The 27,126-nt window shown below is 39.2% G+C and overlaps 1 protein-coding gene and 1 long non-coding RNA gene across 2 annotated transcripts in view; one reads left to right on the forward strand and one right to left on the reverse strand.

Moving 5' to 3' along the window:
• On the forward strand, positions 1-6,514 carry LOC148374881 (uncharacterized). Its single transcript, XR_015853021.1, has 3 exons — positions 1-144; positions 1,086-1,269; positions 6,377-6,514. It is a non-coding gene; the product is annotated as an uncharacterized LOC148374881 (long non-coding RNA).
• Positions 6,515-7,327: 813 nt separating this feature from the next.
• The window catches only part of gpr139 (G protein-coupled receptor 139), a 36,782-nt gene continuing 16,983 nt past the window's right edge, over positions 7,328-27,126 (reverse strand). The window contains exon 2 of the mRNA XM_088342053.1: positions 7,328-14,451. Coding sequence (XP_088198179.1) covers positions 13,472-14,451 — 980 coding nt within the window. The 3' untranslated portion in view covers positions 7,328-13,471. The remainder of the gene's footprint in view (positions 14,452-27,126) is intronic.

The raw sequence follows: 27,126 nt of genomic DNA on the forward strand, positions 1-27,126 counted from the left end.
TGTCAACACACTCTTCTCAAGACAATCCCTCTCCAACCTCCAAGACAACCAGCTCTTCATCTTCTGACTTTTTTCTCAAGGCATTCTTATGATATTTCGCTTAAGATATTTTCTTTAAGATATGACATTCCTCTCCCAACGTAGGTAAGCTTTCAGTGGTCATTGGAGCCTTTGTTTAGTGATTACACACTGGTCCTTTAGTCTCCCCTTTCTGGGGCGAGAATACCTTAGGCAGAGAGGGTGAATAGTTAGAAACAAAACTAAGTAGATTTTCAAACACTCCTGAAAGCCAGGGTTTGCCTTGTCTCCAATCCTTACAAAAGGAGATTCCTCATCTCGCTTCAAAAAGGATTCATCCACTGCCCGCTTACCCCAGAGGCCTGGAAGGATTGGTACGTTCGCTTCACCAGCCTGGCCATCTCTCTCCTTCTCTCTGAGAAGTGGCGCTTAAATGCTGCTCCATGGGCATTCAGTGGATTGGCCTCAGGTGTGACCACACCCAGGATCCAATTTAATGAAGGGCATGCACTGGGAGGTGGCGTTGGTTCACGACCTTGCCCAATAGAAAAGGTCGTGTCTGCCCGCCCAGTGCAGCCTGCCCTTTCGGAGGGGTCCTTGAATTGCCACAACAGGTTATTAAATACACTTCCCCCGAACTTTCTCATGTGCAAATGATGAGTGTATAAAAATTATAAAATGGCAATCTGCTGACACCAACTGATATGGATGAATGTTATTTGTTATTTGGCTGATCACTAGAAGAATGCAAACATTCTGAACAGTGGCATCTTTTGCAAAGATAGAATTGGGCAATTACTATGCCCTGAAAAACACTGTGCTAAGCATTTGCCAATTTTTTTCCCTTGCAACGTTCTAAATCCAGAAAAGATAAATGTTAATTCCCATTCTAGATGTGAAATCTATCAAGCATTCTTGAATAATGGAGCAGAATGGAATTTGAGCAGTTCACTGAGTTCATTGTTGAAAAAAGAACATAGAAAATGGAGCTTAGCCTGAAACCAGTGTTGATTTGATGGATTATAGCTGCTGCTAGAATCACTTTTTCCTCCTTCTTTTTTGATAAGGGCTGATGCAGATCTGAAACCAAGTGCTCTTGAGCAGGAAGGAGAAGAGGCTGAAAAGGTCAAGCTAATAATCACTCGTTCATCAAGGACTCAATCAAGTATGACGTATTGGGCAGCAGGACGAGGAGGGCCCCAGTGGTAGAGTTTTTAAGGGTCCTCGTGAGAAGTTCTTTACCAAACTCAAGTGAGTCTTTATCTTGTGCTTGTTGTCATGTTGTCTCTTTTTTCAATCATGTGAAACTCGATCACATCAAGGTGAAATTTAACCATAAGCAAATTTGCACGTTAATTTTCCACTCACTGGCTTGTTTGTGGAGTAGTCCTACATCACTTGGCCTTAGTTGGTCTGTGTGGTTTTGGTCCCAGTGTCCTTTTTGCACATCCTTTCCTGTTGGTTTTGACCTCCTCTATTTGTTATATTTGTGATGCAATGAGCCATACCTGTATTGTAATGTTTGTTTTAAAAAAAGTCTATGATGATAGTTGCATTGCAAATATCTGGTTTTCTAGGAGCAGCTTCAGTCAAGTGAATTGATCCTAAAATATCTTCATTTTCTTCTGCCTTAATGTTGTGTACCGTTTAGTTTACCATGACAACTACCTGTAGGTCGAAGGGTGTGGCAACATTTTCAGAAACAAATATAAAAATAAAGCACAGATGAGCCCCAAACATTATACTGTAAAAATTATTTTTTTTCTGTGGAGGAAATAGTTCATCACCAAGCCCAGAATTAACAGATATTTATTTGATTTTTCAATTGAATTTATTTCACAACAGGGGCAGGAATCACAGACACCAGACCACACTATTTCAAAACAGCCATAAAAAATCAAATCTCCAAAATATATTCGATTTGAACCTAATTGGAAAAAAAAACCTTAGAGTTAAATTCTGTATTTGATGAAACGGACAGTGTGGACAGTTGTAAAACTGAAACTAAGCTATTGATCTGAGTCCAAAAATATTGATCATCGTAAGCACCATAAGTATCTATGTCAGTGATATTTGTATCGATCCGCAAAACACTGCCTACGATGTTTGTTTTGATCTCTTATACTAAACTTGCACTTTCTTAGATGTTTATATGAAGCTAACAATCTATTTTTAGTCGGACTGAATAAAGCTCCCTTTTGCCAAAGGTATTGGGATTTTACCCCAGTACATCTTGTTATTTATGTGTTAACTACAGTCATAAACTCATGCAGAAAGCACAACGATGGACAAAGTGAATGACTACTTTTATGGGTGAAGCACTTTATATCCAATTGCAGGCAACCTTGTATGTTCCCTCACACTAATTGGGGTTCACATTTGGGATAAACAATAACTGTTTTGTTTAATGAATCCTGATCTTCAATAAAATTATGCTTCCAGAGACTAATACCGATAACAGATGACATTTTTTTCAACTACATGCTTTTATTTTTTTTATTTTTTACAATTATAATAACATTATACAGTGCCGGTAACCAATTCTCCAAGAAGCATTGTTCGAAACAATATAGCTGGACCTTATACCCCAGTTCATTGATTTTCTGGCAGAATCGGCCTGTATTTGTCTCTATTCAGCTTGCCATCAGCTCTAACAATTGTCCCTGTCAAAGAAATGCAATCCCAAAGTATGATGCTGCCATCACTATGTTTGACAGTGGGAATGGTGTTTTCATAGTGATGTCCAGTGTTACTTTTCAACAAACGTAACGCTTTGCATTCAGCCCAAAAGTTACATTTTGGTCTCATCTAACTAGGGGAAGAAGCTGTCTTTGAGCCTTTTTGTTATAGTTTTGAGGGACCTGTAGAATACCAGGGGGCCACAGGTCAAAGAGGTGGTGGCCCATGTTTGATTGTCTTTTACAATGTTGACGGGTCTGCTCTGGTATCGCAAGCTGGCAATATCCTCTAGACTGGGCAGAAAGAAGCTTATCTTTTAGTGTGTTGATTACTCTATGTATGTTAGTCAAGTAGGTCAACATTGGATCATTCGGAAGTCACCAGGGAACTTGTGATGTCAGTTGGCTGAGTTGAGAGAACAGGACAGGGGCAACATATTTGCAACACCTACTTTCAGTTTTCCGTTTTCCATTTTAAGTATAATATAAGATGGTGAAATAATTTGGTTCCCCTTCAAGATTGTGTCTTAAATATTGTTTAATCTTAGATTTTTTTTTCAGTTTTTTACCTTTAGGTATGAAGCCTGGAATGTGGCCAATACTTTTGCTAGCTCCGTCCTTTGTCAATTTGTTGTGAAAACATTTAACATCATTTGCACATGTATGGCATTGATGACTTGCCAAAGGAGAACTAACAGTCAAAATATGTATTCAATATATTTTGGGCGTCTGCATTCACCTATCATGAGCATAAAAGTAACTTGACGTGTCAACGGTTAAGACTGCATCCGCAGCTGTCTATCTTGAAATTATTGACATCAAAACTGCGAGGTGATATGCATGAAAGCTGACTCGGAGGATGCGTGGGCTAATAGATTAGACAACTAGAATGAGATGCGCTGGAGGGATTAGCAAGACTTTGCCATTTCTTCCTATTGTAGAAGTCTGTCTTCAGTGGCTCAAAACGGCTATCCATTTTAATTTTTATACCACACATGGCTGGAACACAACACCAAAAAGAATTCATGTTTTTGTGTGGAGAAAAGTAATCTGAGAGGAAAAACTGGTCCTTCCTGTAAAACCACGCCCTCCTAAATCACGATAGCTCCAGGTTTAGAGGGAAATGGGTTCTTGTCCTCAGTGCAAATACACCTATCACTGTAAGTGCTTTAAACATGCTCATACAGAAATTCCAGGAGAAGAATTATTTCTTTCAACACAAAATAATGTATTTATATTATTACCTGTCCCTGTGATAAAAAATATACTGTATGAGAAAAACTAGTTTATCCCTAAAATACATATTGAAGAATATAGAAGTACAATTCAATGTAAAAAATGTAATCTGTCTTTTGGAAGCTCATTTCAATGAACATAACCATCCTGTACAATGGCGTGCAGTCAGAGAAGGAAGGAAAGTCACATCTTCACCTGCTATCATGGAAATACAGTGGTACCTCTACTTACGAATTTAATTAGTTCCAGCAGTGACATAGTATAATAAAACCGTTGCAAATTGAAATACATTTTCCCAATGAAATTAATTGAAACAGGATTAATCTGTTCTCATGTCATCACATGCAACCAAACCCCCGTTAAATCACCTGCTACTACCCTGTAGGTACCATAATGTTCAATGAATGTACATAAATTTATCACAAAGTATAAATAAAACAAGAAATAAGGGTGAAGAAATGCAATCGGTTGGGGGGGAATTGGACATTTTTCTAAGGGGAAGGAGGAAGCGGCTTATCCTCTACTTCCTGAGTTGGGGGAGTTGTTTACTGGTAAAAGTGACACGGAGGATGAATATTTCATTGGGTTTATTGATTCTGAGTGAAGCTGATAGTTTGGTAAGCATGTTCTTTATTCTAGGGCTATTTGAATACACTTACTCACTGAAGTATTTGAGCGTTTCTAAGATTTACACGCACGTGTAACATTAGAGAGCAACAGGCTGAATTCGTTTACGGTACATTTTATTTTAATTTTAAATTGTCTTTCAAGACAACATGTATGTTTTTGGTGTTGTTTTTTATTAAATTTCCCTGATAAATCGGACTTATTTTCTCGGTGTGACTTATGAATGTTTTTTCCTTCTTACTTATGCATTTTTTTGGCTGGTGCAACTTATACGTTGGAGCGACTTATACAGTAGTCCGCAAAATATGCCGAACAAGCCGGTGAGTGGAAAATTAACGTGCAAATTTGCTTATGATTAAATTTCACCTTGATGTCATAGTTTCACATGATTGAAAAAACGGACAGATTTGTGGAAAAAAAGCAAATAAATCTGGAGATAATCCATGTCAGTATAACATATACAGGTACGTAATGAAATTTCTAGCTAGCGTAAATTTATGTTGACGTTGTGTCCGAACAATTTGAGTCAGGACGCATGTGATATAAGCATGAAATCCACATTGGCACGCCTGTCCTACCTTAAGTACCGAACACGGCAACGCTTTTGTGTGACGCTTCACAAAGTGCCACATGGTCTATTCAGTTGCATTGGATGTACTGCGGTCCCGTTTTAAATAGGGATATGGAAAGTTAACCTTCACAGGTACTTGGCAAGTTGAAAAAAACTCACACAAAGCGCTTAGTAGCAAGCAGTCGTTGAGAAAAAACTCTGGCAAGCCGAATCCTTGAAATGACGACGTGACTAATTAGGCGAGATGCTGTAAAGAAGCGCTTGTTGCATGTAGGCTCTACACTACATTCAATGGATGTTGCTATGCAATGAAACAATGCAACTATTTATTTATGCATTTATTTAGTAATAGCACGTATTAATTAGTGCCTCCTCTTTGTAAAGAAAATTAATTCAATACCTCATTTAATGCCAGACGTTTCTCTTAAATGAGTAGTACGGGTGCAAGCCAATTTTTTTGCCTTTTTCACTCATTTTTGAAGGCCCACAGAACATTTTGTCCTGTAGCTCAAAAGAAAGATCAGAAGAAATCTCGACCCTCATCTTTTATTAGAAAACAGTATGTTTCTAGCTGTTATCATTATTTAGTAAACGACTGCAGTTACATCGTCATAGTTACCAGTACGGATTGGCATGACCCACCCCCCTTTAATTGTCGCACGACAAACTAGGCCAGAAGGGTAAAAGAGGAGGAAACGAATATTAAAGGGAGATACGCTGGTGAAGGATAAAGAAAAAATGTCTGCTAGGAAAAGACAGATGAGTGGCTAGCCACGCATTGCCGATAAGGCAATGGATAAATCATATTTTACAATGTGATGTTAAGGGCCTTTTTTGAAAACAAAAAAACAAAACAAAAATCAAAAACAAACTGGAAACATTGATGGTTCAAGTTTTTTAATAAAAAAATTGAAACTCATCATAGTAGCCTGAAGCAAGTGTTTCACCAATCACTTCAGGGTTTGGTAGATTTATCAAGTTAAAGAGCGTCACTGTACACCCACTAAGATATTTTGCGGGCACCTTGTTGTGTTTCCATGTCCATGTACACACTGTCCCTTTAAGTGTTTTTTACCTTACAAGAAAAAAGTTTTGTCCGGCTGTGTCGACCAAACTTCCCTAAGACGGGTTTCGTCTCAGGCTGAGCTATGATGACCTTCTTGCTATTTTGAAGTACTATCTTGGACCACTGCTCTTAACAAGACTTCTTCTTTTAGTGAGTTCCATTTTTACCTGTTACTCCTAGTCTGCCCAGATCTGGTTCCTGACCCGTTGGTTTCCTGATCCTCGCCAGCCCGTTCCCTGCCTGCAATACCTGCATTCAACTTGTAATAAACTTCTCCCGTCTGACGCCTCTGCATCGGGGTCCAGCTGATTAGAAAACATGACACTAACTGGTGACTGATGTATCCCATCATTAAAGTTAACTGCATCTTAATGATATGATAACAATAAATTGGCCTAGGACTTTTTTAGGAAGGTGGATATTTGTTTTAGTTCAGAAAACATCTTATTATGTTTTTTCTTCTCCCAATTACTGTTGTAACTTTGCCTTTAATGACCAAGGTCGTTTGATGTGATAGCAAAGAGGTGGTAATAAGTTTAAACTTTAGTAGACGCTCAAAATAAGGCGGGAACACATCAACAGATTTTGAACTTGCAAGGAAAACAAGGAACAGCTCATGTATAAGAAAACAATCAATCTCTTCCTAAAAGCCCTCCTTTGAGCCTCCTTTTTAAAAAAATAAATCTTCAAGGTTACTAAAAGCAGAGAAGCCATTGAATTTTGTGGGTTATCAAAGAACAGCAAAATATTCTCATCCCAGAACATTTCATCTTGTGTTTTATGTATGTGTAGGAACAGTGATATCACGTTTTATCTACTTGTAAAAACAACATTTCTGTTATGTTGCAGTGTTTTAATGCCCAATATGCACATTTAATAGAAAATATGATGATTTCAAATTTATTGTTACTGTGAAAAATCCATCTATACCATAATTTGAAATTGGGAAACGACAATTGGGCTAACTTGTATTTCAAACTAAACGTTAACAGCAAACAGTCCTGATTCATATGGTAAAAGATGCTTGTCTGAGATGATATTTGTAACAGGCAATCAACTGTTTTCCAAACTTTAGGTTGCTTTGTGCGAGAGTGGATATAAGACACAGTTAACAACACAAATCAGTTCTCAGTGACACTGCCCTTTATTTCTTCAATAAAAATGTTGGCTTTTTTGCACTTTCCAAAATCACAATAATACATAATCTTTAAGTCAATAATACATTCATTATCAGGTAACAATTAATTATGCAAGCCTATGGTCACTTCTGTACAATCTAAAAACATTTTTCAACTAAACACAGTTATTGGAGGAGGTAAAAGACTTTTCAAAAACATCATTGAATAGAAAAAGAACATCTGTTTTACATTCACAAACACAAGTTTTACAATACTGTGCTGTATGTCATAATGTCATATACGGCTGTTTATATAACTACACACTTTGTACATTCCTCTGACACTCTTAAAGCTTCTTTCTGTCCGACACAGGATGAATGAGTATTGACGAGAAGAGTTCAAATGCCATGACCGACATGTGCCACGACAATTAACGCCAAATAGCTTCTCTGTAACAATAGTAGGTATGTTGCCCACAAATTTTTGAAGCTTCATTTCAAAAATCAAAATTTGACACCTCTTCTGAGAGTCAAAGAAGCCTTGTAATGCAGTCCCTGCTTCACAAAGTCGACAAACCCTTAAAACATAAACTTGTAAAAAAAAAAAAAAGCATATAATGGAATGGATGACAAATGTCATGTCATGTTTGAGTGACACAGTAAGTCATCTTCTCAGAAAGTATAATAAATATCTTGCCATTAAAACATCTTTCCCTAGATTTTTTTAATAGTTCCGTTGTTGAAAGCAAATTCATGTCTCTCAATTTAAGAATGGAACTTTTCTTGCTGGTAAAAATAAGAATTTAATTTCGGGCATGTCTGAATGATTATATTGACATTTTGCACAGTTTGGGTATCCTGCTCTGTGGGTTGTTTTTATTGGGGTTTCGGGTTATACGTTTACTTATGTTTTGGTCATTTATCTGGTCTGATTTTATTATGACCACTTACGTGCTTTGGTCCTGTGTGTCGGCAAAAAACGTCAGCCTTTGGTGTCTTCTTAAGGTGGCTTATAATCTTGATAGTAAGTGAAGAAGTAAATAAATCAAAAAAATGAATAAAAGAAGTAAGGTAACTTAGTTCCTTAGTTTTCATTCCGTCTTTGTCATCATTTTATATATATATATATATATATATATATATATATATATATATATATATATATTGGGCACCCCTGATCATTTTCAAGATTTTCCTTTATAAATCATTGGTTGTTCGGATCAGCAATTTCAGTGAAATATATCATATAGCAGAGAAACAGTGATATCTGAGAAGTGAAATCAAGTTCATAGGATTTACAGAAAGCGTACAATAATTACTTAAACAAAAGTAGGCAGGTGCATAAATTTGGGCAGCCTTGTTGTTTTCTTGATTTGAATACCTTTAGCACAAAATATTGGAACATACAATTTTTTTGTTAAGCTCCTTGACCCTTGACCTACATACACAGGTGAAGCCAATCATGGGAAAGTGTATTTAAGGCGGCCAGTTGCAAGTTGTTCTCCTCTTTGCATCTTCTCCGAAGAGTGGCAACTTCGGAGCCTCAGAACAACTGTCAAACGACCTGAAAAGAAAGATTGTTCAACTTCATGGTTTAGGTGAAGAATATAAAAAGCTAGCTCAGAGATTTTAGCTGTCAGTTTCCACTGTGAAAAACATAGTGGGGAAATGGAAGCTCACAGGCACAGTTCTAGTTGAGGCCCGGAGTGGCAGGCCAAGAAAAATCTCAGATAAGCAGAGACGAAGGATGGTGAGAACAGTCAAACTCAACCCACAGACCAGCTCCAAAGACCTGAAACATGATCTTGCTGCAGTTGGTGTCCCTGCGCATCCTTTAACTATTCAGCGCACTTGGCACAAGGAGATGCTGTTTGGGAGAGCAATGCGCCAAAAGCCTTTTCTGCGCACATGCCACAAATAGAGTCACTTGAGGTGTGCTAAAGCACATTTGGACAAGCCAGTCAGTTATTTGGACATAACAAGTGGCGGTATGCAGGGTGGAAGAAGAACACAGTATTTTAAGACAAACACTTGCCCCCCACAGTAAAATTTTGTGGTGGTTTTCCGTCATGCTGTGGGGCTGTGTGGCCAGTGCAGGCTCTTGCAATCTTGTTAAAGTTGAGGGTCGCATGGATTCCAGTTAGTATCAGCAGATTCTTGCGAACAATGTTCTAGAATCAGTGACATAGCTGAAGTTGCACCGGGGCTTGATACTTCAACAAGACAACGACCCCAAAACACCAAAATTACTACTAAGGCATTCATGCAGAGGAACAAGTACAATGTTCTGGAATGGCCACCTTAGTCACCAGACCTGAATATTTTTGAAATTCGGTTGTGTGATTTAAAGCGGGCTGTCCATGCTCGGAAACAATCAAACCTGACAGAAGTGAAGATGTTTTGTAAAGAAGAATGGTCAAAAACACCTTCAACCAGAATCCAGACCCTCATTGGAAGCTATAGAAAGTGTTTAGGGGCTGTTATTTTTGTGAAAGGAGGTTGTAATTTTTCTTTTGGGGTTCCCCAAATGTATGCACCTGCCTACTTTTGTTGAAGCAATTACTGCACCTTTTCTGTAAATCCTATCAACTTCATTTCACTTCACAGATATCAGTCTGTTTGTCTGCTATTTGATATATTTAACTGAAATTGCTGATCCGAACGACCAATGAATTATAAAGGAAAATCTTGAAAATGAACAGGGGTGCCCAAACTTTTGCATACGACTGAAATGAATGTCAACGATCAAGTTTAAAATAACAAAAAACAAGGTTTGATTAAAAATAACAATAATACAGATAAAATGTATAATAAAATATGTGATTTAAATTGGTCTTGTGAACATTCATCTCCATTAAATATCTTAAAAAAATACACTGTTTTTACCATGAGCTAAATAGATTCTGAACTTTTTTCAAAAATCATTTTTCTTTTTACAAAAACTGTTACATCTGTTTATCTAGTTGAACTCTTTAGCAGCTGGTTTGAAGAAAATATAATACAGTACTCCAATGCAATGCATTATTTTTCCTTGCACACAACCTCCCACCTTTTTTGGGATATCATACATCACGTTGACTAACCAATATATCCATCCATCCTATTTTGAAGGTGGCCAGCATGCCGGGCTAATTCCCATAGGCCAAGTAAAGCGTGTGACAGCCCCTTGCACAAATGTCTCATTAACAGGGCCCCAAACAACAGAAATAACTGCACATGTTGATAAAAACGTCATGAGAGCTACCGTGAGTTCCTTTGTCAGTGTCCTTAATTTCCAATGAATAGTTGCGCAGCATTGACTGAACCACGTAGCGCAAGTGCTACTTGGTGCTAAACAAAATGCGATGAACCTTGCCTTTGACGGAGCAGGGTTGGATAAACGGTGACCACAATTGATTTGCTAAAGGTTTCGTATTCAAGTAGGAATTAGCAGTTTAAGCCGAAAGGCAATTTTTAAAAATATCTTTTCAGTTGGCCAAAATATCACTTGAATCGCACATATTGGTATCACATTCTGTGCTGAGGTTTTTTATATGCAACAATCATTATACTGTCTTCTGAGTAGGATAAATACAAGTTAAGCTAACAATGCTACATTTCTTTGCAACATGAAAATTCTTAAACTATCATGAAATAAATCGATAAGAACAAAAAATGTCGGTCCTTGTGTTTTTCTATGCAGGCTGTTAATCAACGACAAATATCAGACATTTAAAAATGAAGTCTGCGCAGCTGGGTAAGACATGAAGTGGTAGCAGATATCGAGCAACAGGAGAAAGCAGAGGAGCAGGTGGCAAACCAAACTCCCTCATTTCGCTTTACAATTTGGAGCAAAATCAATTTGAGTGGAACAAAAACACAGCGATTGGACAGGGCGAGCTCCTCTTCTATCCCGATGGGAAACAGGGGAGTAGTTCACTTTGATGGGAAGAGGCAGAGGAAACACATGAGCCCAACTGTTGCTCTTTAGTGTGACATGGAAAATGTAGTTCCGTCCAAATCGTGTATTAGTGAATCAAAAGGTTTTTGACAAAGTACATTCTATACTTGATAATGCAACAAACATTTAAGACATAGATGCGCAAATGTTTCCTATTTTGAAGTAACTCCCTTTACCATTTTGATACTATCCTTTTTGTTGAACAAAACACTAATTATGCTTTATAATATACATAAAACAGAGTACAGAAAGCATCTTCACAATAGTAACATGCAGTCACTACAAAAATATTAGAAAAAAAACATTTTTGCATTTCATCAAGGTATTTTTGTTTTGGAATTGTTGGGTAAAAGTACGGTATGTTGGACATTTGATTGTGAAGGCCACAGCTCATTATCCAATGAAAGGATGATGAATGCAGGCCCTAAAGCTTTTTCCAGAAGTCATTTGCGATCCGAACACATTAAATTTACAAAGCTGAAGACAAGTGTGCCTCACTCGGAATGAAAATCTTTCAGCCGGTGGGATAAACAAGCAAATATGAACTGTGACCAACAATAATCCTAAAATAGGAGATTGGCAAAATATTAAACAAACTTCAATACACTTTCCGCAAGGAGATCAATTTTGTGTCCCGGGGAGCCGTGTCTGAAGTTTATCATGCTGAAGGGTATCACTGACTTACGCTCACACGTCATAATGGCAAGGAACATAATATAATATAAATAGAAGTTATTCAATGAAGGACTGGGCCTTCTTGATGTACTTTTATACTAATAAGTAAGCTACTACGCACACTCAACCGCACCCCCCTCCAAGAAAAAAACCCATGTATGTCACTACTGACACCAACCACGACCCCCCAGCGCTTTTTTGCACTGTGTGACGTGTTGAGAACTACATGGTTGTTTTTAGTATCCCTACAGTTAAAAAAAACGAACAATTAATCCATTTATCTAGGCAGCTACACTTTTCTTCAACGTGTAACATGTAGCAAACAGTCTCTCAACTAACTTTGGGTGACAGTTCAGTGACACGAACACCTGAATTTGCAGTCACACCTAAGGACAATTCAAATGGCACTGACAGATGGCACATCACATATGTAGCACATTTTCACTTTATAAGGCCTTCAAAGTGCTTTATATTTTAATGACATATTTACCTAATGATGTTGAAGTATCATGAGTAACCGTTAGGCTACCGCACAATAATTGGAATGTATGAGGAAGCCAGACTACCCTCAGAAAAATTATAATTACATAGGGGAGGAAATTTAATTGCCACAAAGGAAGGCTAGAGCATTGGCTAGCGCATTTTCCACCATGTTGTCCTCTTACAGAACAAACCAATTATTTTTGCTGAAAATAAGTCAAGGACTGTTTTACTTGGCAGAAAAGGTCCTCTGTCTTGCTCTACTTTCTTCTCTGTCTTGTATGAATAAAGGGTTCAAGCGACATTCAAGAAATTGCTGCTGGTAAATCATCCAGTGCCATTATTAGTTCTCAGAGGACTATCCACTAATGGCAGAAATTTCCTCCTTCTAATACTAGAAACGACGATAACTAGCTCATAGCCAAACCATTGAATATCTTTTTGAAGCAACAATAACAGTCTACTGCGAATACATTGGACAAACAATATGTAGAGTTGTCACAATAAGCTTATCACTTTCGTTGCCAGCTTCAGACCAAATAAAAATGTAATCACAATATGCTTTTATATTTAAACTAGAAAGTTGTTGGAGGATAATGTCTGTCTACACCATCCGGGGCTCTGCCAAAGTACGTTCTTACGGGAATTTTTTAAACATTCTGGCACGAAAAGAAACATGTGTTCAAAATTGTAGAGAACACGACTTCGTGAAGTCGTGGCACCAAAGCCCTCTGAAACATCATATTGGGCTGTGAATTTGCTGGTACAGATGGTGACCCATAAACTGTATATTGGGGTCTGTCTCTCCCTGGTTTGGGGCGCTGACAAGGTCAAGGGTCTGCAGTTTCCATTTTTTTGCAAATAGATGCTATCACCCGCATCATTATTCCAAATAACTTTTGTCACGTTGGATGATTTTCTGTCTTAACACTTGTCTTGGGCTCAATGCTTCCTAAAATAGCTGTTCCCGCCGTGTTGGCTGACCTTTTTTCAAAAAGTCCCATGCAGCAGGGAATTGCTCCGTGGAGATTTTCCCTTCCCTCACAAACTGCTGATCGAGCCCTCAAGAAGAAATACAAATTGGCTTCCCATTTTTATCATACTGGTACACCAACATCTTGATGCAGTGGGAGTTAGCTGGTGAGATCCAAGGACTGCTTGTGATTGAGAAATTGTGGCTGGCATAGAAAGGCTGTGGTTGCTTGCGACAGTGAACAAGGGCGTGCAGCACATTGGCCGCCATAGCTCGGAATCGCTTGCTTATGAAACAGTAGAGGAAGAAGTTGACGCCGGTATTAAGCAACGCCAGCATGTTAGCCAAATCTGTTAACACATGAAGCAGGCGTCCAGCGCCTGGTGAGGCAGGTGGTGACGAGTAGAAATGGTAGAGGATCATAAGGGTGCGAGGTGCCCACAGCACGGCGAAAATGGAAGTGATAGCGAGAAGGATGGCTGTGGTCTTGCCGGTGGAGTATCCACGCATGCGGAAGCAGCTGCGGCGGCGGCGCAGCTTTTGCACGATGATGGCGTTAAGGGTGAAAAAGACTGCGCAGGGTAAAAGGTAGATGGTGGCGCAGTGGGCCCACACCAGAACATGTTGGGCTCCGTTTCGACTGCTATCCTCACGGCCGTGCCCGCTCGCCACGGCGGGTAAGCTGTGCCACAGCTCTGGCCACCAGTAATACGGCGCAGCTGAGAGAAGACAACCGAGGTAGACGGCGAATATCACCCTCCGTGTTCGCGCCGGGTATGAGACAGTGTGGTAGCGGAGCGGGTGGCAGACGGCAATGTAGCGGTCGACGGTAAGAGGCACGGTGATCCAGATGGACGTGTGGATAGAGCAGAACTCTAGCACCTGTACGCCGCTGTTGATGGACGGCGGCAGAGGCGTGGCCAGGATGAAGTCCTCCAGTATGAAGTCAACAAAAACAATGAGCAGCAGGACCATGATGTCAGCTGCAGCCAGTGCCAACAGGTAATTGTAGGACGACTTTTGACGACGCAGCACCAGCTGGGACAGGATGACCACCGTCAGGATATTAGCTGGAGGAAGTTGGGTGTGGGGTAACAAGATAGGGGTTTGCAATGATGATGATGATGATGGCAAGATAGTTCATGCAAACGGAAATCATAAAAAACGATGAGGTGATATTTGTAAAATGCAGGTGAGGGGGAAGGAAGGAAGAAAAGAGAATTTATACTGTTAGTAGGTTGTCCAGGCTTGCCATATTAAAAATAATCTATCCTCGTTCACACTGGACATTATCGACAATCAAGTCAAAGTAAATGTGAGGGGGGGCGTGGCAAGTTTGACCTTTGAACTTTTTTTTTCAAAGAATCATGTTCACCTCCACTACACTAGACAGCAGTGGCACTCTCATTGGCGTTTCTTTTACAGCTTATGGTACAGAGTCGAAGCACTGAGTATGAATTGTGGATACGAAGTGGAACAGACCTTTAAGTGACCTATGACCATTAACCTGGATCAGGAGACATACTTATTATGGGGTGAGAGGATTTCCTCTTAATAGGGAGGGCGAGAGTGACATAAGATAAATGAGGAGAATTCTATCACGAAAATTTTAAACAAGTAAATCACATTTATTTGTGAAGTGATTAATCACAAAAAGCATTTAAGGACTGCACAGACTTACTTGAATATGTATTGTTTAAAAGGATAACCATTTAAACGCCTGATAGTAGTTCATAAAAAGGAAAAGCAATTTGAGAATGTAGACCAATGGTTCCCAAACTTTTGCAGACTGGCGCCCCCTTGGCTCCCCAGTGCATTCCTAGTCCAAACAAGTGATGTACCAGCCTTCTTCGGTGCAAGCTTTGTTTCCTTCTCGTTTTTTGACTCTGTTGAGTCCGCCATGACACTCAGTGAGCTCAAGCGGTGGGTGTGGCATAGTGTGGTGCTTGCAAACTTTTAATTGCGTTTATTGGCTTGTGTTATTATTAAAACTTGTTTCTGATTGGTCAGCGCTTTTAAAACCCGAACAGTAACACATACCTGTCAACCTGTACGGTTTTGTCGTGCAAAGTACGTTTTTTATGCATTTTAAGACGAGTACGACGTACAAGGAAATCTGTACGGAAAAACGCAAATTTGTCAATTATGGGTACCATCCGGTAAACACCGACTATCACGAAACAGCAGATCATTCAAATCAAAGGAGTTCGCCACGGAAGCCTCTATCTCTGTATCGTTTTTTTTCGTTGCAAACGAAGCCAGCGGTTTGATGCTACTGTGCGCGTGCGTCTGCCGCCTGGGGATTTCCCATCATGCATCATTCAGATAAAAAAAAAAATATGGTGTACGATTATTTTGCATTTTGTACGGTAAAATACGACAGTTTGTACAGAGATGGAGCCGTGGAGGTTGACAGGTATGGTAACAATTCCGTTGGCCAAAACTCCATCACTCACTACAATACGTTGAAAAAAACCGCAGTGCCTCGCGGTTTCAACACCGCACTACATTTAAACTACTGACTTCGACTTGAGACTGTTGCCCCCCTACCGCCCCCCTACCGCCCCCCTACCGCCCCCCCTGCTGCCCCCCACTGCCCCATGTTTACATGTATAGTTTTATATAAACATACATTGTATTATTCATTAATAGCAAGGCAATCACCTGCATGAATCAAAACCCACATGCATAAGCCTGTGCCTAACCCCATAATTATAGATATGAACGCTTAATGCCTCAAAAAATTGGAGAACCAGCCCAAAAACAGAAAGCGGAGGCCCAAGACAGCCTCCCCAGGCTTTTGACTTTACCACGTGCAGCATTTTGCCTCCAGCAATGGACGACAAAGCTCAAGGACATCCCGTCGCTCTTTGCAGTATTTCCCTCTTTTCTTGACCGGTCGAGAAAAATCCCACTAAAGATTTATAGACGCAATAACTTATAGTGCGGCCGACAAAAGGAGCAGCAGCGTTGGCACAGGCAAGAAATGAATAGCTTGTTTGTTTTAGAAGCCCGGACATGTCAGGTGGCCTCCCTGTTTTGCTCACATAATTTTAACAATGTCCAATTTGCCAAAGTCAAATTTTGCTAGCAAATGACTCAAGATGACTGGCACACATAGGCTGCAGCAAGAAGAACCTGCAATGGATTCCCGAAGGTTGCTAATGTTTATAGGGAATCTCGTAAAAGTGCACTGTACAGAGTTATAGCAGCATTAAACTTGGTGGCATTTTGCCCAGGCGCATTGAAATTTTGCAAAAACATAAAGAAGCTCTTCACTTATAATCAGTGACACATTCTGATGTTTTCATCTAGAGTTTGAGTTGTAGACCTGATTGATTTGAACTGAATTGTCTTTTTTTGTAATTGATAACAAGGTTATGAAAATTTGAGATTACACATGGCACTTCAGGGTAAACTTTTCCTACTTTAAAGACAGACATAAGAAAAACGACTGACAGGATAAATAGGCACATGTTTTCAAAAAGTGGTGCTTAGAGGCGGGCCTAATTTATAAGAATAGTGCAATAAAAGAATGGTGCAGCATAACTGTAGTGTGAGGAAAAGTAGTGCAATAAATGTGTTATAGTAGCCTACTATGCTGGAGTGACTATTTGGGAAGAACGGGATAATTCCCAAAGGGCCGATTCACTTCAAGGTCGAGTTTGGGCGTGCTGGATGAGAAACACAATTATCTAACCTTACTCACACATTCTTTAGACCATTGTTTTTCAACCTTTTTTGAGCCAGGGCATATTTTTTTACATTGGAAAAATTTCACGGGACACTACCAACCAAAAATATGATAAAATGACACTGAACAGCATGTTTAATTACAATATACTTTATAACACCCCCAGTTTTTACAGCACAGACACTTGACAATGACATAATATTTGCAGCAAATGATTCATAAATGTTTTATAAAATTTTAAATTTTAAAAAGTGACATTGGATAATTTTTCACGGCACACATGGCGATCTCTCATGGCACACCATTGTGCCGCGGCACAGTGGTTGAAAATCACTGCTCTAGACAGCTATTTGGCCACCATCAATGCAACAGATGAGGTGAATTTTACCATCTGGGGGAATTCCTCCCAAATTTTAAGTTGGATTGGCCCACCATAACTCCCAGCGGTAAAATGCATACAGGACAAATTATTGATGTTGTACATAGTTAAATGTGTTTTAAATCTATATCAGAATCTTTAAATATTTTTTCTCTGAATAAAAAAGTGTTTTCTGTTAACTTATCAACATATACCTGAAATTCTTCCCAATAAAAATGCATCATTAGCGCTTCCGTTCATTCCAATTCTTCCTCTATAGCTAAGAGGGCCTGCTTTGGGTATGAGACTCCGGGGCTAAATGAGGGGCCCACTCTGGCCCTGGTACCCTACCATAATAAATACTTAAAAAGCATGATGCAAGATGGTTAAAAAAGACAGGCGAAGAGAGGCGGGTGAATAATCAAACGTCTCCTCCTGAAAGCTAAGACTAGGACGTTTTACAAAGCGTACGTAGCACTTCACTGCGACAATAGAGGGGGACAAGCAAAGAACAGTGTGCTTGCTATGTTGAAAATGTTGGCAGCGGACAACATGAAGCCTAGTAAATTAATCTGTAACTTAAAGACTTAAGAGGGTTTTTTTTTTTTTCAGAAAAAATGTGCCAAACAGCATAGACTTGGCATCAACATGTTGTCACCAATATCGAGGAATCAATATTCTGTGATCAGTTAAAAGAAAAGATGGTAGGTCGCGAGAGGATTTCTTCATCCGAGGAGGGGTTTGACTGATAATAATTGAGAAGCACTGCTTCAGGCACACACCTGCTAATAGACTTACAAACAAAGGAATCTCATTTGGTAGGTAAAATGCAGCAACAATGGCCAAAATATACACTTACAGATAGACCCCCATGAACAACTCAATCACCAATGTGTGCTCTTACGAGGCAATCTTGCCTTTTTAACAACCCGTTTTTAGTCCGTCTTGCTGTGTTCATTTAATTCCACTTCACTCTTTAAAAGAATAGAAAGAAAGGGAAGCAAATAATTGTTATTCAATAACACTGGCAGTTATTTGTAGATATTTTCAAATTAGCAAAATTGTAAAAAAACATACCCTGTGGTCTAAATGAGCCTATAATGAACTAAAACAAAGTGTTGTTTGAAATACCTTAGTTTTTGGGGTGAAGTGAATGAAACCCTTTGGATCCACAAAGTATATCATCAGTGTCATGTAAAAAAAAGTTTATTGATTTTTCCCTTTTTTTGCCCTTACAGAATGTTTCAATTCTAAATTTAATTTGGCTGCACAAGACCCATCCACAAAAAAAAATGGGTTTCATTTATTTTAAAAAGAAAAAAGAAAAATGTGGTAATTATATTTAAAAAGTTTCAAAATTGTAAACATTAAGTAAGTGAGTTATCTGTCCCTGTGTGCCCTGTGACTGGCTGGCAACCAGTTCAGGGTGTCCCCTGCCTACTGCCTGAAGACAGCTGAGATGGGCACCAGCACCCCCGCGACCCTACTGAGGATAAGCGGTGCAGATAATGGATGGATGGATGGACGGATAATACATTTTTTTACATGACAGCGATGATATTTTTCAAGTGGATATGTAAACACTAGCTCAAAATCTTATGATTGTATTTTGGTGCAGACATAACTTTATTCAATGTTATTTTTGGTTTGCCTTTTCCGGCGCCTTTAAACAACACATCCAAAATTTCCCGCCGTCTTTCACCTAATGCCATGCACAACAATTTTCTATGAGATGCCACTAGTTTCCTATGAGAGGAGATGAATCTTTCAACACAACAACAAACTTATGTAACGCGTGCATGTGCGTGAATATCTCATTTCAAAGCCATTATACAAAATACATAATTCATATTCGGAATTTATGTAAATCGACAACCCATACGAACCAGCGTTCATGGAACGTGTACCTTCTTGTCCTCGAAAGTGCTGGCGCAGCATGATGCCAATCCTTTGACAGATAAAGATGTATTTGGACATCGATTTGCATTCCATCAACAAATGCACTTAACTGAGTGTGTGAGTACGTGCTTGTATTGCCGCCCGCTGTTTGGTAATAGAACCCAGATGGGATTAAAAGCGGCCATCTTCGAGTCCACGACGTCGCACTTCAGAGCCACTATCTGCTAATTGCAAATTACCAAAGCGGCTCCTTTCAAAACGTCCTTGCCAGACCGGAGGGCGTGCTGCGAAAAACACACTCATGCGCGTGCACGCTTACATGGCAAGAATGGCCACCAGCAGACACGTGCTGATTCATTAAACACGGAAACTAGCAGCTACAAAAAGCCAAATGAACTTAGCCACACACACATTGCAATCAGTGTGCATTTGAAATTTCTCTCATGTGAGTCTATGAGTGTTTGTGTCTTCATCCGCAGGACATTGGAACTTATTCATTTAGAATGCAACTGTAAGTCTGGTTTGTGCTATGTACCATCAGACCATTCAAACCAGGGGTCTCAAACTTATTTTACCTTGAGGTCTTACTGAGGCTGGGCAGGATCAGATTTTTCACAAGAAAAGCTCTGATAAAAACATTCCAATCTACTCAAATATCTTTATTTTTTGACACAAAATAAGATGAAAAAATAAAACATGTTAAAAATTATTGAGGAAACCAACCAATCAGGAATACATTTTTAAAATAATAACAATACAAGAGATATAAAAGTCTAAAGATACCACAGACATTTGCTGACCGGAAAAAAAATCATTTTTCTCTAGTTCAATCGCCTGTATTAACACTACTTAAACTTGTATTAACCTTCTAATCGTGAATGTAACAGTGAACATGAACTGTTCTGAGCATGGCTTCACTTGACCCCCAAAACAAAAAAGAACGACTAAAATTATCCCCCCCAAAAATCACCAGGAAAAATTACCAAAAATTGGGTTCAAAAAATTTTAACTTTTGAAGCATGACTGAAAAGTATTAAAAACAACTGAAAACCTAATGAAAAGTATGGGAAAAAAACAAAATCTAGTGAAAAGAGTGAAAAAGTAAAAAAAAAAAAACTAAATAGTATAAGAAAGTAATAAAAAGCATGAAAACTTGCTGAAAAGCATGTTGAAAGTCAGAAAAGTAATAAAGAAGTACATATTAAGGTAAGAAAATAAAAAAGAAAAACAACAGAAAAATCACTAAAAAGACAACCTCCGCAAAATAATATACAGGTATATGAGAGGTTAGCGTGTCTGCGGCACAGTTCTGAGGTCATGCTATCTAATCCAGCTGAAGGCCTTCCTGTGTGGAGTTTGCATGTTCTCCCTGTGGCTGCGTGGGTTTCCTCCGGGTACTCGGGTTTCCTCCCACATTTCCAAAATATGCATTTCAGGTAAATTGGCCGGCCTAAATTGTCCCTAGGTGTGAATGAGCGAGTGATTTGTCTATCTCTGTGAGCCTTGCGTGTGGCAGGCAACCAGTTTAGGGAGTCCCCTGCCCACTACCTGAGGACAACTCCAGCACCCCCGCGACCCTACTGAGAATAAGCGGAGCAGATAATGTGTATATATATATATATATATATATAATATATATATATATATATATATATATATATATATATATATATATATATATATATATATATATATGTGTGTGATGCCATGGAGTGAAGTCGGCCCGCGCGCCGCTTGTTTGAAGACCCTGATTTAAACAGTTTGACGCAAGCCCAATCGACCCCTACACTCTTAACATTCATGCTTTGTTTAATCCAAAAAGGAAGGATCTTAATTGGACGGGTCCCGTTTTGCTACTCCCTCTCGACCATTTTCAGATGAGCTCTATTGAAAAAGCTTGCTGACCTTTAATCTAAGAGCAGGCTTTTCTCAAACCCGCCTGTCAATTACCTAACTGTGACCAGGAAGAGAGAGAGCCGCCAGTGGATGGCGGCAGCCTATTGTGGACCGTCAGCGGGCATTGGGGATTATTGGGCTGGAGCTCCCCTGTGACAGACAAAATGGATTCACGGCGGGTTTGACATTTCTATTTAGCCTCGGCGGGCTAGCTTAGGGCTTCCCGATTCATTTCAAAAGACGATGTTCCTTGTGCGGGCGCCAGGGTAGCGGCCCTGGTCCAGATGAAAGAGCTCGCCATTTCACAGGTAGGGTTGCCAAAAAAAGGGTCTGCTTTCAAGGGCACAAGATGTGCTGCAGTCGCATCCGAGCATGCATATAAATACTGTAGGACCTCTGGAGAATACGACAAACAAATACCAAAAACTATAAATATGGGGTGTAAATCTTTTCACAAGAGGCAATTTGATAGTTTTCCATACATGGTGCGTGAAACGATATTAGGGCGGTTGGATTCGGTGTGTCTTAGTTGGATACTAATACTTTTGTGTTGTCATTTCATTTACCTGTAAATATGAGTGAACTTGCAAATAGCAAAAAATTATAGCCTACGGGGATGAATAAAGTATCTATCTATCTATCTATCTATCTATCTATCTATCTATCTATCTATCTATCTATCTATCTATCTATCTATCTATCTATCTATCTATCTATCTATCTATCTATCTATCTATCTATCTATCTATCTATCTATCTATCTATCTATCTATCTATCTATCTATCTATCTATCTATCTATCTATCTATCTATCTAATAGATATTTATCTAATAGTGGCAAATTTACAACATGTTAACTTTCTTTAATATAAGCACTGTTACCTCTGTTTGCAATGCACTTATATGCAATTTTGAATCATTCAGGCTCAGTGTGAAAAACGTAATCCAATACAGTTACTAGTTACCTGTTGAAAAATTGTATTTAGTAACGTAATCAGATCATTATAATATTCAAGTATTGTAACTGCATTTCTTTTGATTACTTTTGGATTACTCCAATACCAAATATGCTAATAAAACACAAAAACAATATAGAATTAGAGGAAACCAAGATCAGGTAGTTGCTTGTAGTCCTACTAAAAAGTGCCACAATTTTAACCATATAGTCAGTATAGTTTATTTGGGAAAAATATATTTTTCACTGTCCCATGGCAGACAAGATTTGTTCTACTTTAATTTACATTAAAAGGACATTAAGAACCCATTATTGTCTTAAACACACCAATTGTTCACTTTCTATAATTCCAACACAGTTTCAATTGTTTGAAGTGGGGATGCCAAACCTGTTAGGCTAAGCTAATTATTCTCACAAAATAACAATACAGTGATCAACTAGTGGATTTTGGACAACAATTAACTGCAAAATACAAAAAGAAAATAATCAATCAAATGTACTGAATGTCCCTGAACGCATCACTAGCAAGCAACTTGGCTGCCTGGCTGCCTCGCGACATCGTGTGTAAACATAATCTCTCTCTGTCTCTCTCATATCAGTGATTGAAATTATGACAATTCATCTTCTGGCGCATTATGTATATGTACATATGGTTTTAAATAAATTGTAATCTGCAAAGTAATCCTACCTGTAAATCGATTATGTATTTTTCTGGAACTGTAACGGAAATCAATTACATGTTATTTTGTAGTCTGATGACTTAACGCTATTACACATATTCTGTTACCCCTCAACTCTGGCTGGGAGCACAGCAGTAGACAGGAAAAACATACAGAGAAGAATCAACACAGCCCAGAAGACAATTGGCTGCTCTCTACCCAGTCTGGAGGACGTTGCCGGTTTGCAATACAGCGGCAGAGCCATCAACAGTATAAAGACTATTTTCACAGCGGCCATCACCTCTTTGATCCATAGCTCTCTGTAAGGTGCTACAGTTCCCTTAAAAACAAGGCCTAAAACTTTCTTCCCCAGGGCCATCACAACCCTAGACAAGCACGCAAAACTGTGAAAAGTATGAGGTCACCCAGACAACAGTGTTTTCCATGAAAACTCACACTTTTTTTAATATTCAAATGAGTTTAAAATATAAAAAGCATAGTCAAGACACTAGGAAAAGCATTTCTATGATTTATTCACTTAATACGAGTGGTTATGGGTCAGATAAACAGTGAAAATCAAAGTTATTCTTGTTGGTCGTCAAGAGTCGCACAAAAATGAGTGTTCATTTTTAAGCTTACAAGGTCACAGAGTTTTGCTATATTTAAAATTAATGGATATTTGTACATTGATTTTTACATTTGGGGCAGCACGGTGCACGAGTGGTTAGCGGGTCTTCGGCACAGTTCTTTGGCCTTGGGATCAAATCCAGCTACCAGCCTTCCTATGCAGAGTTTGCATGTTCTAATTGGCATGTCCAAATTGTCCTAAGGTGTGAATAAGAGAGTGAGTTGTCTGTCTCTGGCTGGCAACCAGTTTGGTGTGTCCCCTGCCCAAAGCCTGCAGATAGCTGGGATGGGCTCCAGCAGGCCCGTGACACTACTGAGGATAATCGGTGCATATAATGGATGGGTGGATGTTTATATTTACTTTTAAAGAAGTAAACAGCAGCTGATGTTTCAAACTGTAACTTTTATAGAGCATTTTTTAACAGTACAATTTTCATGATATTTACACAGGAAGTGCTAAAGAATTGCCACACTAAAATAATACTCATTAGTGTGGACATGTAAAATTGCATGGATACCATGAGACATATTTTTAGTTGGCGACTTTTTGATTGATATACATTTATTATCCAACTCAAACACTGACAAGTTTGGCCAAAAAATGAAATGACAAGTACAAAAGAAAGGGATATTTTTAACCTGGTGAGAAGGAGGATGCTCGGCTGTGTGTTTGCGTGTTAGTGCACTTTGACATACACACGCTCTTCAATGATTTGCCCATCTGTGCACGCTGGAATAAGAGGGGCTGTCTCCAGCTGAGAGGCCATTAGAATGACCTGTGGGACAGGTAATGGGATGCAGTCAGAGCTCCAATTTGCGTGTTGTGCATGTATGTGTTTATTTCCACAGGTCACTTCTTTTTTGTCTATTTATGTATGAGTGTTTTTGTGCTCATATGGCTCCCCCACTGCTCTCCTGATACGACGGGGCAAGGTGCCGTTGACGTTAGGCAACGAAAAGGGAACGGCACAGCATGATCCCCTGGCCTATGAAACCTGGCTGACTCATTTTCAGGAGTAAAGCGACACATTTGCACTGCTGCTGTCAAATAAACACTGTGCAAAAATAACCCTCACAAAGCTGTTGGCAAAACACGCCACTTATACAACACAACGAACCGCGGCGGTTGCATTCAGGAACCACCTTCACCATATGACCCAACAACCTGCATTATAGATCCAATTCCCACATCTATTTTAAGGACATCTCAAGAAGAGCAATTTACATAGACGCAAGCATTTTTAATAATTACCGTCCACTGTCCAACCTACAGTTTTTAATAAAGTTTTAGAAAAAAATGGCTTTTATTCAGCTGAATTTTTTTTATAAGAAAATAGCATTTTAGAGAAATTCTTGTCTGCTTTTAGGATCAACCACAGAACCTAGACTTCCCTTTTATTTTTTTTTCAAATTTTATCAGGTATAACATGGATTTTAATAAACACACAGTTCTGGTGCTACTGGATTTCAGTTACCTTAAGGCTACATTTGGGGTTCCCCAATGTTCAATTTTAGGTCCAGTACTTTTTGACCGGTATACGCTTCCCCTTGGGGATGTCATCAGGAAACATGGAGACAACTTCCATAGTTACGCTGATGACACCCAGCTCTATATTGCCGTGTCCCCTGAAGACACAAGTCCTACAGATACCCTTTTAAAATGCATTTCAGATATCAAATCATGGTTGGCAGAGACTTCCAAAAGCTTAACCAGGACAAAAACGAGGTTTTACTCCTTGGTCCCAAAAGTCGGAGGGAGAAACTTTCACCAAAACTACAAGATTTTAGACATTTAAATTGCATTAAAGACTTGGTTGTTATATTCGACTGTGAACCAATTTTTTTTTCCACATATCAAAAATATAACTAAAATTGGATTTTAATCACTTCAGAAATATAGCCAGAGTCCGCCCATTTCACTTTCAGGCAAACACGGGGGTACTGATGCATTCTTTTATATATTTTCATTGAGATTATTGTAATGCCCTGCTCACTGGTCTTCCCAAAAAAGAATATTGCTAGCGTGCAGCTATTGAGAATCCACGGGTGCTTACAGGGTTCGGGAGGGAGGTATCACATTCCACCAGTTTTAATCGCTGCATTGGCTCCTTGTGCGTTTTAGGATACATTTTAAGGTGCTTTTACTAGTTTTTAAATGTTTTAATGGGCCATCCTATCTGTCAGATTTGCTTTTATCATATCAGCCCTGTATAAGCCACGCCCCTTCCCTGTTTATTAATCTGCCATGAGCAAGGTGGAACAGGTACTTATTAAATGGCATTGAAATTTGTGAACTGTGGGAGCCAAGATTTATGTACACCATTAATTGTTATTCTTGTTTTATCCATGGTGTTGTCGGGCAAGTCTTTGACCTGAAAAGGTTTAACGCGGAAGCTGGCTTAGTGTTGTCTCTTTGACTTGTGAATCTTTTGAGTTTGTCTTATTTTATCGGATGTTAAGTAGAATAAAAATAGTTGTTTCAGTTAACCTGAAGACCGTTCTAGGCTTCGTTACTTAATTTTACATCAAATCAACAGTAAATAGCTCCAGTCACTCCAGGTAACATCTAGCGTGCCTCCCTAGCTTCACCCTGGCGTACGGATAACTCAGACGTGCAGTATTAGGAAGAACTATAACAGTAACGGAGTAACACACCATGTTGTAACGAAGTTTGAGTTACAAATTTTTACTAATAAAGCATTATGTACTTGTTACCGAGAAATATAACTGCGTTCCGGGAATGCAGTTACTTTGTGAAGCGTTGCTCCATCACTGAACATCACAAATATATATTGTTTTACCACAAAATGCTAACTTGTTCTTGATCCAAACCATGCTAGGCCTTTTTTTGTGGATTTTTTAGTATCTGTTTTTGAACAGCCCTATTAAAATCGTCACTTAAAATTCTCTGATATGCTTTAGTAGCAGGGCTGACAATGAGCCGCTGTATGGTAGGGGAGCAATGCAGTCATTCATAATTCCCAGGGGCCTCGTGTAACAAAGACTGAAGATCGGTTACTGCCATTGGAAAACATTGCACTCACATTTTTTTCTGCCATTTGAAAGAAATTGAAAATGAGCTTCGATGAGCCACCCAGGGGCTAATAAGAGTGTGAGAGAAAATAGACACTATTAAGTGGGGGAGTGCTATGCGATAAGTAAAAGAGGTGTTACAAAAAGTGAGGGGCTCGTTGAGACGGAAGGGAGGACGATGGTTTTCATATGGATAAGGATGAGAACGTGGCAACACACACACTGAATGGAGGGAGGAATATCAAAGCTCACTTTAAAGGTCGCATGCACTTTGTAATGATGACAAGCTCTTTCTTCCTTGCAGCCTTTTCTCTTAAGTGCCAAAGCAGACAGGAAGCAGGGACACACACACACTCCTCCATATTGGACCCAAACAAAAAACAGGTGTACATCACAGCTGCAAACGCAAAAAAAAACCCAAGTTGAGACGAGATGCTGAGCATAAAAGTGGGTAATGAACAAGAAAGACACAAGACGAAATCAGACAGGGGTTGAACCTAACACACTCATTACTTTTGCATATTTTATCTCAGAATATTTGCCAGTCGAAGCATACGCTGTTGTTCAGCAGACGCCCCGGGAAACGGGAATGCGCTATTAATTTGATCCTCATCAGGATTGATG

Source organism: Urocampus carinirostris, chromosome 1, assembly GCF_059441175.1.
Source record: "Urocampus carinirostris isolate Australia breed hairy pipefish chromosome 1, RoL_Ucar_1.0, whole genome shotgun sequence".
Classification (NCBI taxonomy): Eukaryota; Metazoa; Chordata; class Actinopteri; order Syngnathiformes; family Syngnathidae; genus Urocampus; species Urocampus carinirostris.